At 54.9% G+C, this 12,363-nt stretch overlaps 1 protein-coding gene across 1 annotated transcript; it reads right to left on the bottom strand.

The window, feature by feature from the left end:
- Nucleotides 1-1,920: 1,920 nt before the first annotated feature.
- On the bottom strand, nt 1,921-12,343 carry PDAP1 (PDGFA associated protein 1). The gene is made up of 6 exons (XM_045993235.1): nt 12,196-12,343; nt 9,186-9,277; nt 7,787-7,894; nt 5,897-6,018; nt 3,722-3,873; nt 1,921-2,635 (listed from the first exon to the last, which is right to left on the bottom strand). The coding sequence occupies exons 1-6, from the start codon at nt 12,206-12,208 to the stop codon at nt 2,577-2,579; spliced, it is 546 nt and encodes a 181-aa protein (XP_045849191.1). The 5' UTR covers nt 12,209-12,343; the 3' UTR covers nt 1,921-2,576.
- Between the last annotated feature and the right edge of the window lie 20 nt (nt 12,344-12,363).

The following is a 12,363-nucleotide window of genomic DNA, read 5'->3' as shown; positions in this document are numbered from 1 at the left end:
AAATAAAATCTTTCAAAAAAAAAAAAAAAGGAAGGGCTGTGAGCAAGGGTTTGACCTGTCTAGGAGCTGGAGGACTGATGTGGTGCAGGACAGGGATGAGATGGGTGGTAAGACTGGGAAGGCTCCCAGAGACCAGTTCCTGGAGGTCCTTGGGATCCTGGGGAATCAGGCCACTAAAACGGGAAGAGACATGAAGCTGCTGCTACAGTTGTGTGGGTGTGAGGTGACTGGGAATAGCACAGGCCCTGGGGACCAGCAGGATACAGGGGATGAGGGACAGGGAGGAGCTGGGATGACCTGGGTGAGTGGAGGAGAACACAACTGGGAAAATCTTAATACACTAGAGTCACTGTTTCCCCACTGTGGGAAGGCTTTGGGGTGCCTGGGTGGCTCAGTCAGTTAAGCATCTTTGATTTTCGACTCAGGTCATGATCTCAAGGTCATGAGATCGAGCCTTGTGTCAGGCTGTGTGTGGAGCCTGCTTGCGATTCTCGCTCTCCCTCTCCTCTGCTCCCACGTGTGCGCGTGCGCGCGCACACACACACACTCACTCACACTCACTCACTCTCTCTCTCTCAAATCTCTTGGGGAAAAAAAAAAAGCAACCTTGTTACCCATTTTTAAGACAAAACTGAATGCCAGAGAAAGAAGTTACCTCCTCAGAGTCTCATGGGCAGGACGTAGCAGAACCAGGATCCAAACTCAGGTCTGACTTCCAAGCCCCACTGGAGGGGCACCTGCTGAGATACTCGACGTGGGTCCGGTCGCTAGCTGAGTGGGGAAGGAAATGCTTCACGCCAGAAGTCTTGCTGACAGGTCACTCAGGTACACTGTATGACCACTCAGAGGCTGGCTTCTGGTCTCAGCAGGGACGTCCTGGCTTCCAGTCTCACACCAAGGTCCAGCCAGACAAGGACAAGTCCTGGGCACACAGGGAGCCCTGCTGGCCCAGTCCCTCCTACAAACCCCTGGCTGCCAGCATGTTAGAGGCCACCTCCTTACCACCCCGTGGGGCTCCAGTTCAGCCGGCTGGAAGCCTCCAGAGCCGACAACAGGGTACTGTGTCCGTGAGCTTCCAGACAGCCACCCCCTTCTTGTTCATGTTCTTAGAGAACCTCGTTTTCACGGCACCGACCTGACAGCTGCTGCACGACCTCCGGGGCGGGGGGTGCTCTGGGCAGACTCAGGTTCAGTCCCACTCCTCAGGTCCGGGGTCAGGGATTTTCTGCAGATGCTGGCAGCTGTGGAACCCCTTCAGGGGCTCCTGGGGCTGCTGATCTCCAGCATGGTCAAGCCCAGGGGGTGTGGCAGGAGTCCTTAGAAGTCAGGGGCCCAACTCCATCTCTGCCACTACATCTTTCTGACCTCAGGCCCGACCCCTTCTTGGCACCGGCTGCTGACCTCTCAGGACCGTACGCAAAGGATGCTGGTGTTCACAAGGTGGACTGCCCCTGACAAAGGGATGTGGGAGAAGGGACAGCCACAGCGGCCAAGTCTGCAGGCGGCTCACACGATGGCGCTAAGCCTGATTCCCTGCCACCATCCCCATCTTCCAGGGTGGTAAGGATGGCATGAGGTCATGCCTTGCAATCATGCTTCCTCCCAGCACTGGAATCCTGAGACTGTGAACACCGGGGCACCCGGAGGGCAAGGCAGGGAGGCATGGTGCTGCTGTAGTGGACTGTGGACTGGTCCCTGGCCACTCTGGCTTAGGGTCCCCCACACTTGGGTTAAAGGGCGGGAAGGACTAACTCTGTACCCCAAGGTCTCTCCCAGCTCAGATGCCCAGGGACCAGTCCCCACACGCAGCTGGGTGCTACCCAAACCTCGTGGGGCGGACCTGCCCGAAAGCAACACTATGCCCTGCTGGGTGAAAAGGGCCCAGGCACAAGGGCCCAAAAATGCATCACAGAACAAATATTACGATAATGTCAAGTTTTAATCTGCCAAATATACAAGTTGGACTTGTGGAGTATATTCTGCCTGGGTGCTGCACAGTAAACAAAGGTTTCTTGAAATGATCAATGGGGAGGGTTAAGAATGGGCCCTAGCACTGGCCAGAAGGGTGGGGATGGGGTGGAGAAGGGCAGAGGGGACTTGCTGGGGACGAACCATGACCCTCAGGGACCCAAGGGCATGGGCTCCCAGACGACAGCCCCTCTGAGGGAGCACCCAGGCAACTCAGACTGGGGCTGGTTGTTGCAAACTTGTCCGCGGCTCCCCCCACACAATCAGCCCCTACCGTGCAACCTACAGGACAAATGGAAGCTCTTCTCACCCCACCTCCCAGGCACCCCCAACAAGAGTTCTGAATTCTAAAAACAGCAAAAACATTCGAATGGTTACATATGAAATGCTGTCCCGCATCTTTCTGTCTCAGATAGCAGCTGCCCCCTCCCCCCAGCCCTCCCCACCATCCCCCCAAACGATTTCTGTGCCAAGATGAAGAGGAGGCCCCAGGCTGCGGGGGCTCCTTGCCGTGAGGGGCTGCTGCGGCGCCAGGACGGGGCAGGCGAGACTCGGCAGAGGGCCTGGCGGCGCGGCCGGATCCCTGATGCCTCCTCCCGCAGGCCGTGCTACTTATTCAGGGACAGCGACTGCATCCGTTTTCCCGACAAAGTCGCATCATCCTTTGCTGGGGGCAGGAAGGGAAGCGCAGGTGTTAAGGTGAAACCACGCGGGATCCAAACACGCCCCCCCCACACCCCGGGAGCCCAGCACCAGGGGCTGGCCAGGGGGCTCAGCGAGCAGAGGAGGAACAGCCCCAGGGAGCAGAGGGTTCCTGCAGGAGCCACTGCGCCCTGGTGTCCAGACGTTCCCCTCACGTCCGGGTGGCTGCCCCGACACAGGCCCACCACATACGACCTACTGGGCAAAGAGGAACCTCTAACCCCCCAAGCAGAACCCCGCAATTACACCCTCCCCGTGTGCGTGCTGCAGCCTCCGATCAGCAACACCAGGCCGAGGCCTTTCCAGGTTGGGACTGTGAGGCCAGAGCTGCCAGCAGGAAGTTGGGACAGCAGGCTATCGCCAGTGTGGTGACAACCCTGCGGCAGCTGGCTTCCCCCTTCTGGGCCTCGGTTTCCTTGTGATGTGGTGAGGAGGCAGGACAGCAGATCCCTAAGGGCTCTTGTGGTCCCACACGTACAGAGGGTACGTAGGACCAGGAGGAGGGAAGTCATGAGTCAAATGCTCCTACAAACCAGACCAACTCCCCACAGCTCCCGCCACCAAGCTCTGCCCCGACTGGAGGGAGAGCATGTGGGAAGAGGGACAGCTGGGTCAGATTCCATCCAGGTCTGCACTGTAAGGTCCAGCCCACCCTGCCCTGCCCTCTCAAGCCCCTCAGGGGACAGCCGTTACCCGAGGCAGCTCTCCCCACTCAACAAGGCACCAGATAACTTAGCGGGACCGTCCCCTTTCATAAGGTCTGCCCTAGCTGCATCCCAGAGGCTTCCACAGCCGCTGTGTACGGAGCTCTGCTCAGATTCAAACCCGTGCCTGAATCCCGGCTGCTGCTGGACCCTCCCAGCACCCTAGGGCGTAGGGGGGCAGGAACACCCACCTCCGCTGACAGCAAGAAAGGCACATGCATGTACACGCAGGCTGGGTCTCTACTCAACAACCCAACCCCATCCCATCACACAACGAGGACAATGAAGTGCAGGGTTTGGTGGCTTGCCCAGAATTAGTCAGGCAGCCACACGAGCTCCGGACTTACCTTTCCTCTCTTCTTCTTTCTTTCTGGCGGCCTCTTCCCGCTGTTTCCGGATGATCGCCAGCCGGGCAAGGTCAGCTTTGGCTTGCTCTGTCTTCCCAGCTAAATGCATCTTCATGTAACGTTCTTTTGCTTTCTGCTTCTCGATTTCTTCTCTGTGTGGATAAAGTGGTGTCAGAGGGGACATCTTCCCCACCGCTATCAGCTGAGCTGAACGTGGGAGCCAGAAGAGAAGCCAAGTCCTCAGGCCCGGGGCCCGAGTGAAGGCAGGCGCCCTGGCTCTGCGTGCCCCCTGCATGATGGACATTCACCAAATAAGCAGAGACACGAGCCTGGACCTCTGACGGACAGACTTGAGGGGCTGGAGGAAGTTCGAGTGGTGCAGCAGCTTTCCCACAGACAGCAGAGGATGGTGTGAGCTCAGCACAGAGGAAACAATGTCCGCACTGGGGGGAAGGGAGGTGCTGACTAGGATTGGTGTCCACAGTGAGAAAGGTGGACCAAACACCAAGTGAACAGTGTGTCCAAAGATGAGCAAGAGAAGGAAGGCACTGGAAATCACATTCTTTGAGGGACAGAGAAGGGAGTGGACCAAGTAGCCACAGATGGGAACCACACCCACCCAATCACAGGTCAACAGAACCCAGCCTGGTCTCAATCAGGCAGCCCAGATGTGTAAGAGGCTGCCCTCTGGGGTGTGAGCCCCCACTAAGGAAGGTGTGGGAATGAGAGCTAGACTGTCACAGGACAAAGGTGTCAGTCACCAACGCACCAGGCACTCAGGCCAGTAGGCCTGAGATCCTGAAGCGGAGTGGGCACACTTTTCACTGTGCTACTGGATGGTCCCACTTATACCAGGTTCCTGGAAAAGCCAAGTACTAGAGGAGGGAGCAGGGAAGTCCTGCCTAGCAGGAGCCCGAGGGAGGGAGGGACTTGGCCTCCCAGGAGCCTTCACAGCACACTGCACTGGGTAATAAGAAACAAAGCCTGGGACTTGGCCTGACAGGACAGAAGGCCAGCCACCAGAAGTCAGATAAGCAGATGTCTTGCCCAGGAGACTCTGGAAAAACACATGCTACAGAGATGAGACTAGAATACCTCTTAGCTCAGCAGGTCCTACCCTGGGAGGTAGGTGCAGAGCCAGGAGCCTCTAAGCCAAGCAGTAGAGAGCCAAACTGGGGGGGGGGGCATGGGTGGTGAGCAGTATGCCCGGGAGGCATCTGGGATGATGAGCAAGGCTATCCAAAGGCTCTGCAAAGCCCCCGCAGCGAAGGCTAAGTGCCAAGCAGGATGTTGGCCTTTATGGCTTTCACTCTACAACCTCAAAAAGCAGGGGTAACAAAAGCATCCCCTTTTTACTGGTGAGAGGGAACCTACTGGAAGGCTAGAATCCTTAGCAGCCTCTAATCACACCCTAAGCCTATGAGCCTTCCCTGTGGGGTTTTCATAGACCCCTCAAGTCATCACGGGGTTAGCACAGGAAGACAGATTTAAAGCAGCCGGGGAAGGAGAGAAAACAGGACAGCTTTCCCTAAAGGACTTCAACCTCTGGTAAGGCCCCTGATGTCAGCTGGTGCCCATCCAGAGTTCGGGCACTACTTGTCAAGGAACGGCTGCGTGCACAGCACTCCAGCACCGGACCGAGACCCTTACCCAACCCAAGAGGAAGCTGTCTGCGGCTCCATCTCCACCTGGGACTTAGGGAGCAACCAGCAGACCTCTCCGCACTATGCTGTCTTCTGCCTCACCCCATGGCAGTGACACCAGAGAATGCAGGCCAACAACGGTCGGATCAGGCTGGGGGAAGGGAAGTGTCCATGGAGCAGGGCGCTCTAGAGGAAGGGTCTGTAGCAGAACCCTCCGTATCCCTGGGCGTTACTTCAAGGGCAACGTTCAAGTCTGAATCTGTTGTTCTGTTTTTCCCTGCTGGGTTCCTAATGGTGAGAAAAAATTGTTTTTGTGTTTTTGGAGAAGTTTCTATAGAGCCTTTAGAGAATGAGATGAAACAAAATTAAAGGCTGAAGTTGGAGTCCCGACCGAGCCACTGGGAACCTCAGAGCCCAGGAGGCAAGGGCAGGGGAACTGGGCCTCAAACACCCCCAAACCCCACACTCCACCCCCAACATGCCAGCCCCTAGTCCAAGGGCCCAGGTCCCAAGGCCCAGCAGCAGAAATTACCGTTCTCTCCTTGAAAGCTCCTTGGGCCCATCCAGGTCCAGTTGTGTGACCTTTTTGGTTGTCTGTGCCACCCGGTTGGGGTTCTCGATGTCAATGAGCCCTTCCACGCCTTTGCGCTTTTGCTAAGACGGGACAAGAACGCGGCTGTTGGAGAAGTCTGGTCTTGCAGAGCCCCTGAGGGCCACTCCCACCATCTCCCAACAGCCCACCTGGACAGGGACAAACTCCTCCTCCAGCCCTGTCCCAACATGATGCTCAGCCTGAGCCTCCCAGTGGAAACAGCACTCAGCAGAGCTTCCAGCAGCCTGGGAGGTACAAGGACAGCGACTGCACAGGACTAGAACCCAGCCTATGCAGAGTCCCAGCAACCGGGGATTATTCTCTCCATTTCAGAGGTGACAGAACAGAGACACAGGACTAACTAACTTGCCTAACGCCAACCAGGGAGTAGACAGATGAGCTGAGAGTCCAAGCCCAACTTACAAGCTCTCAACACACAGCACTATGTCCCCACTGCAAGGCCAGCAACCCCCACCCCCGCAGGCAGCTTTCCATGGAATCCCACGGTTGATGGCAACAAGCACGGCTGGATCCCTGGGGCAGGCCGGGCCAAGGGCGTTAGGACCCTTTTCAGCTCGCTTCCAGCTCGCTTCCCAGCTGCTAGCCCTCTCAGCTGACGGGACGGAAGGGACTTGAAAATGAGCCAAGAGATCACAATCTATGGGTTCGAGGAACCTGCCCCTTCTACCTCCCCTGGCGGAAGTTCAGCCAAGAGCTCAAGTCCTCAGTGTAGCAGGTTGGGTGCAAGTTTCAGGCCCTGTCACTCCCCGCTTTTCTCTTTAAGTGACCGAGGAGACAGCTTCCTAACAGCAGTCAGTCTGACACAGAGCTCCAGACACCAATGTCCAATCCAGCTACCTGCAATGCCTCCACTTGGTTGGTGACATCGTGAAGTGAACGTGTCTCACGCACCCTGCTCCTTCCGGCCATCCTTAGGCCATAGCTGCATGCCTCCTTCCCTCGGCAAACCCCAATGAACCCAACTCTTAAAACATGGTGTGAATCTGCCCACTCGTCTCCGCAGCCACCATCCCAACACAAGCCACAATTTCTTGTCTGGAGACCTACTGCCATTTCCCTTATAACCTCAACACCCTACGATTTACTCTCTGCAGAGAAGACAAAAACACTTTTTTTTGGACAGAGAGAGAGAGATCACAAGTAGGCAGAGAGACAGGCAGGGGCGGTGGAGGAAGCAGGCTCCCTGCTGAGCAGAGAGCCCAATGTGGACCATGACCTGAGCTGAAGGCAGAGGCTTAACCCATTGAGCCACTCAGGTGACCCCCAAACCACCTTTTAAAAGCAAATCTAGTCATCTTTCCCTCCCACTTCAAGGCCTCCCCCAGCTGCCCCCCATCCACAACAGGGAAACCCAAACCCTTTCAAGTGCCACATGGGAGCTGCCCTTGCCAACCGCTCCTCCCTCATCCCTAGCCACTCCTCTCCACATCCACGAAGGCACACCCCAGCAGCCTCCTGCTGCTCCTGTTCCCACCCCAGGCCCTCTGAGCTTGCTAATCCCGCCGCCCTGACTGCTCTGCAGGATAATTTTCACACGCCTGCTCGAGCCTGTTTTTCAGACCTGAGTTTGAAAGCTGCGTCCTCACCACACACTGCTTTGCTAATACCGCTACTTCTTGTTCACAATACCTGCCGCTACTTGACACTGCTGTCCGTTCATTTCCCTACTGTCTGTAACTCCCTATTAGAACGTAACCACTAGCGCAAGGACTGTCCGCATCTGCGACTAGAAATGGTAATCAACAAGCACTTGGTCAACGTCCGCTGACAGAGGGAGTCCAAGTCCCAGGCCCCCACCAAACGCAGTACCTGGTAATCGTCTTCTTCATCTTCACTCTCGTCTGAGTCTAGGGATTTCTTCTCCTTTTTGGGATCACCTGCAGCCCCATCTCCACCTTCTTCTTGCTCCTCTTCTTCCTGTTTCAGAAATGGACAACCTGCAAAATCAAAAATGCACAAACCCCCTAGACTGTGACCCCGGCTCCCACCACCTCCAGACTGTGGACCCAGAAAAATTAAGCCCCCCAGAAGGCTGCGACCAAGTAGGACAAAGTCCTACTCTGCAACCCTGGCCCCTAGAAGGGGACCTGGGTCAGAGGCAGCCTTTCTACTCGGCTCCACAGCCTGAAAGCCCTTCTCGGTGAAAAGTTCATCTCCCAGGGTCATAAAGACTCAGCCGTGGGGCTGGAAACCACAGTCCTGCTCAGCTCCCCTCCTGCTTCCCCAGCTGCCACATGCAGCTGCCAAATGGTACTTGCTTTCCTGGGCAAGTCCTTCCCTGCTTTCCACTCCCACAGTCAATGGCAGGACAGCCACTCCAACCTGCCCATGCAGAGGCCTCGCTGCGTTGGCTTCCTAACACAACACCCAACATGCTGCTTCCTTCCACCTTTCCTGCTCTCCCACCAAAAATACACAAAAACAGTAGATCCTTCTGCCTTAGCACTAGCCCACACATTCTCCAAGGTCCCTCAAGCCCTCCTCCCCTCTCTCCCAGCGACATGTGGCCCCTCCCTTCTAGGGGCTCCCAGGCACTTCACAGCTGTGTCACTCATCATGCCTAACTGTGCTCTTTGTGGCCCTTATCCAGGCGAAGATCTAATGGTGTAGTCAGGGAGGCGGACATCAACGATGATGAAAACATTCTATTTCCTGACAATAGACTGGAAAAAACACTGCAGGAACAGAGTAGAGGGAACTCCTAAGCTTGGACTAGAGGGGGAAGGGTGAAGACTGTCAGTGAGAGTCACAGAGGAGATGACGTTCAGCAAGGTCTGCAGAAACAAACAGTACTTTGCCTGCTGGGGGGGTAGGAAGATAGGGCATCATATCATACTGGGGCTGGCAAGAGGTCTGGCATGGCTAGAGCAAACAAATGGGACTGCTGGGAGCTGGAGCGGTGGATGGGCTGAGGCTGGAGGAAGGACAGCTCCCAGAAGGCAGGAACACAGGACTAAGAACAGAGACCCACTAAGGCAATCACTGCATAAGAACAGAGTTCTAACGGATTCACTCCAGAAGATGGCTCTCCTTTTCAGTGTCGGTTGTTCTGGGACACCCGCCTGCTGTCCATGCCCCACCTCCACCCTGAATCTCAGGTGCTGACTTCTCCCTGGGAATAGGTGGTCTTTGCCTGGCCTCTCTGGGTGCCACAGAGGCATGGAACCACCGTGGGCCACTCCAGTGGCCTGATCAGGCACGTACTCACCCTGGCCTTCTGCTTCTCAGCCTGGAGCTGTGCGTCGATCTCCTCAGGGCTTGTGTACTGCCTTGCCCGGCCTTTGTGGCCTCCCTTTCTCCCTGTACAATGATTGGCAGTTTAGGAAGGTGGGAAGGAATCGGTTTCCTGGATGGTTGTGGGCCCCAGGGGGCTGTGTCCTGCTTGAGGTGCTCTCATCAGAGGCTGCAGAGACCTCCCCCATCCCCCACCCCTCACCCAGCACCACCCAAACCTACAGTCTCCTACTTTCGCGTGTACAAAAGAGGCAACACGTGACCACCTGAGGCAGTCCCAAACTGTGAGGTGCAGGTAGCTTCCTACAAGTAAGACCTGAGGGGAGGATATGGGGGAGGGCACATAATAACTGGCCAACTCCCCTGGACCCTTAGAATCCAAACACGGCGGACCGAAATGCAGTCAGAACAGGTAACACTCACATCCCTGCTCTGACTACAGGGGTTTTTACTTTCAAATGTTCTGTCACAGTCAGGCACTCATCTGATCCTCAGAATAAACCTATGAGGAGTGACAGCTGGTCCCATTCTACAGACAAGACATTAAAGATTCAAATCTCAGCTCTACCACTTGCTCGCTTTGGGCAGGTACTTAACCTCTTGAATCTCCATTTCTCCAACTGTGTCCTCATCTCCTAGACTGGTCATGAGAAGGAATCTGGTAACTTAGTAAATCTGCCGGAACAGCACTGGATAAGCACTACAGAAATGTATGCTACAGTTGTTACTTTTCTAACAGAGTATTTTGGCAGGAGGAAAAATACAAAGCCACTGACCACCTCAGTGATTCACTGTAAATATCACAGAATATAAAATACTCCAGGTTCACCTAAGTGGTATGGTAGAAAGAAAAAACCCAAAACCTATGGGAAACTTTCTTTTGCTTGGAGAAGGAAGCGCAGCTGGGAAAGTTAAAGTTGAAAATGAAGCCGACTACCTCCTAACAGTTAAAAATATAACTGTGAATTAAAGCTCATCTGAGAGTATCAGTTTTACAGTTGACCCTCTTGCACCAGGACAAGAGACTGACCCTGCTAAAGCCACCAGCCAGTTTGACAGCAGGATGGCACCTGCTCTGGTGGTCCTGAAGGATGCTGGGGTGGCTGTGGCCTCATCCATCCCCTCTCCTAGGAGCTTCGGCCCAGCTGATTTCCAGTGCATCACTGAGTGCAGAGAATTTGTAATTAGCCAGCCAGAGCTTCTCTGGACTCCAGAGACAGTAGCACAACGACCCACCTCCTACTTCCTAGACAGCAGCTGCAGAGCCATAATTGGGCTGCTACAGACCACACCACCCATTTTTAATGACTACCTGGGTTCCCAGGGGTGTCTCAGTCTATGCTCATGAAAGTCCTATTGTGAGAGATCACGCTTGCCATTAAAAAAACCCAACACCCTTTCTTGCCCTCTTAATATTTCAGGCAGTAGTCACAACTCAAAACTGGCTACTATAGGCTCTCATCCCACACACCTGGTTAGGGGAGACTGACCTTAGTCTGGCCTACCATAACTCTTATCAAAAGCTCTTCCTGTCTTTAAAAAAGTGTTTCATGTTTGCACAATGCAAACAAGAGTGCATTCTTTTCTCTCAGGGGATCTTGTACTTGAAAATAAAAAAAAAGGCCTTTCCTTTGCTTTTCAAGCAAATCAACACAAGCAAGAAATGTAAATCTTATCTGCCATGAAGCTTTTCACAAGCCGAAGATCAAGTCACTTAACCAAGATGTTCAGGATTTTCTAATTGTAATCTCCAACCTTGGCTCAAAGTGTCTATGAAACAGGATCCTTAGAACCAGAATTCTGGGCCCCGAAGGGTTCATTTAGCACCCTCCTTTTGCAGAACACAGGAATGAGAAAAATGGAAGAGATCTGGCTCTTCCTACCACAGATGAAATCAGTAGGGAGGTACGTTTAAATGGATCCAGCTCTGTAAACCCCAATATCTCTGCAAGTAAAAATCAGGAAGTCATTAAGGTTTGAAAAAACTCCAAGTAGATTTCCTGTGGGCAGAGCATCTTAACCAACATGACACTTGAGCTACCACTATTAACAAAACATCTGTTCTGTGCCAGGAGTCAGCCAGGCGCTTGGAGTGCTCTATTTTTTTATGACCTTTGTATCTCCAGCTCCAAGAGAAGGGTTATTGGCCAGGTGCTCCAGATGAGAAAAACAGGCTGGAACTAAGTGATTTCCAGGCCACGGGGTTAGACAGTGACACAGCCAGACTTCAAATCAAAAACTTCTGACTCTTAGGGAGAAGAGAATGAAGGACTGGTCTACCCTGGATCCTCTATTTTCCTCGCCAAGAAACTGACAAAACCCTACAAATAATGCTTAATGGGCACTTAACGACCGCCCCGCGCTGTAATGCGCACTCCACGTGGATTACCTAGTTCAAGCCTCCCACCAGTACTATGAGGTAGGTACAATCGTAAGCTCGGTTTGCAAAATGAGAAAACCCAGACAGAGAGAGATGAAGCGACTGGCTCAAAAGCACAGATGGAACCACTACAGAATAGGGGCAGTCCAAGCTAGCTCTGCCAGGCTCGAGAGCATCAAGTTAGGTCTCGTTAGTCAGGCCCGGCTCGCCCACAGCTCGAGAGGGCCCACGTTTTACGCTCAAGGCAGACGGGCCCGGCACAGGCGCGGGACGCGGTGACTCAGTCCCCCGCGAGCCTAGAAGCGGGAGGAAACTCCAGATCCCCCAAGCCAGGAGAAGCGCGCCCTAGACCCAGCCTTCCGTGTCTCCGAGGACCCGGAGCCTCCGAGTCTCCCCAGACCCACGAAGGAGTGGCTCGTGGCCACTCCGGTCCTCAGTTTCTCCAACCGGACAATTGGGCGTCGAGGCCCAAACCTGGCCCTCAGCCGGCGCGGACGTTCTCCCTCTGCGCCACTTTTTGAGACGCCCGCGGGCTGAATGAACAGCGGGAGCGGGACTCGGGCAGCCCCTCGAGGCCCGCGGGGCACGCGCGCTCGCCCCTCACCTCCTTTAGGCATCGCGGCTCCAGCGGCTGCGGCGGCGGCGGCGGCACCTCGAACTGACACCGGAACCGGAAACACCTCGGGCTCAACTTCTTCCGCCCGGCCTGTTTTCTCAGCGCTCGGCAGCCGCCGCCGCCGCCGCTGCTAGGGCTGGGGACCTCAGGGAAGCC

This window comes from Meles meles, chromosome 21, assembly GCF_922984935.1.
Source record: "Meles meles chromosome 21, mMelMel3.1 paternal haplotype, whole genome shotgun sequence".
In the NCBI taxonomy this organism is placed as follows: domain Eukaryota; kingdom Metazoa; phylum Chordata; class Mammalia; order Carnivora; family Mustelidae; genus Meles; species Meles meles.
Note: the sequence above shows the minus strand (reverse complement) of the source record. Positions and strands in the feature narration are given on the sequence as shown.

Excerpts from the sequence above, each read along its gene's own strand:
- PDAP1 (XM_045993235.1), bottom strand. Across the intron at positions 6,019-7,786 it reads ATGAAGAAGACGATTACCAG|CAAAAGCGCAAAGGCGTGGA; the intron begins GTACTGCGTTTG and ends GTCCCGTCTTAG. Across the intron at positions 3,874-5,896 it reads GAGCTTTCAAGGAGAGAACG|AGAAGAAATCGAGAAGCAGA; the intron begins GTAATTTCTGCT and ends TTATCCACACAG.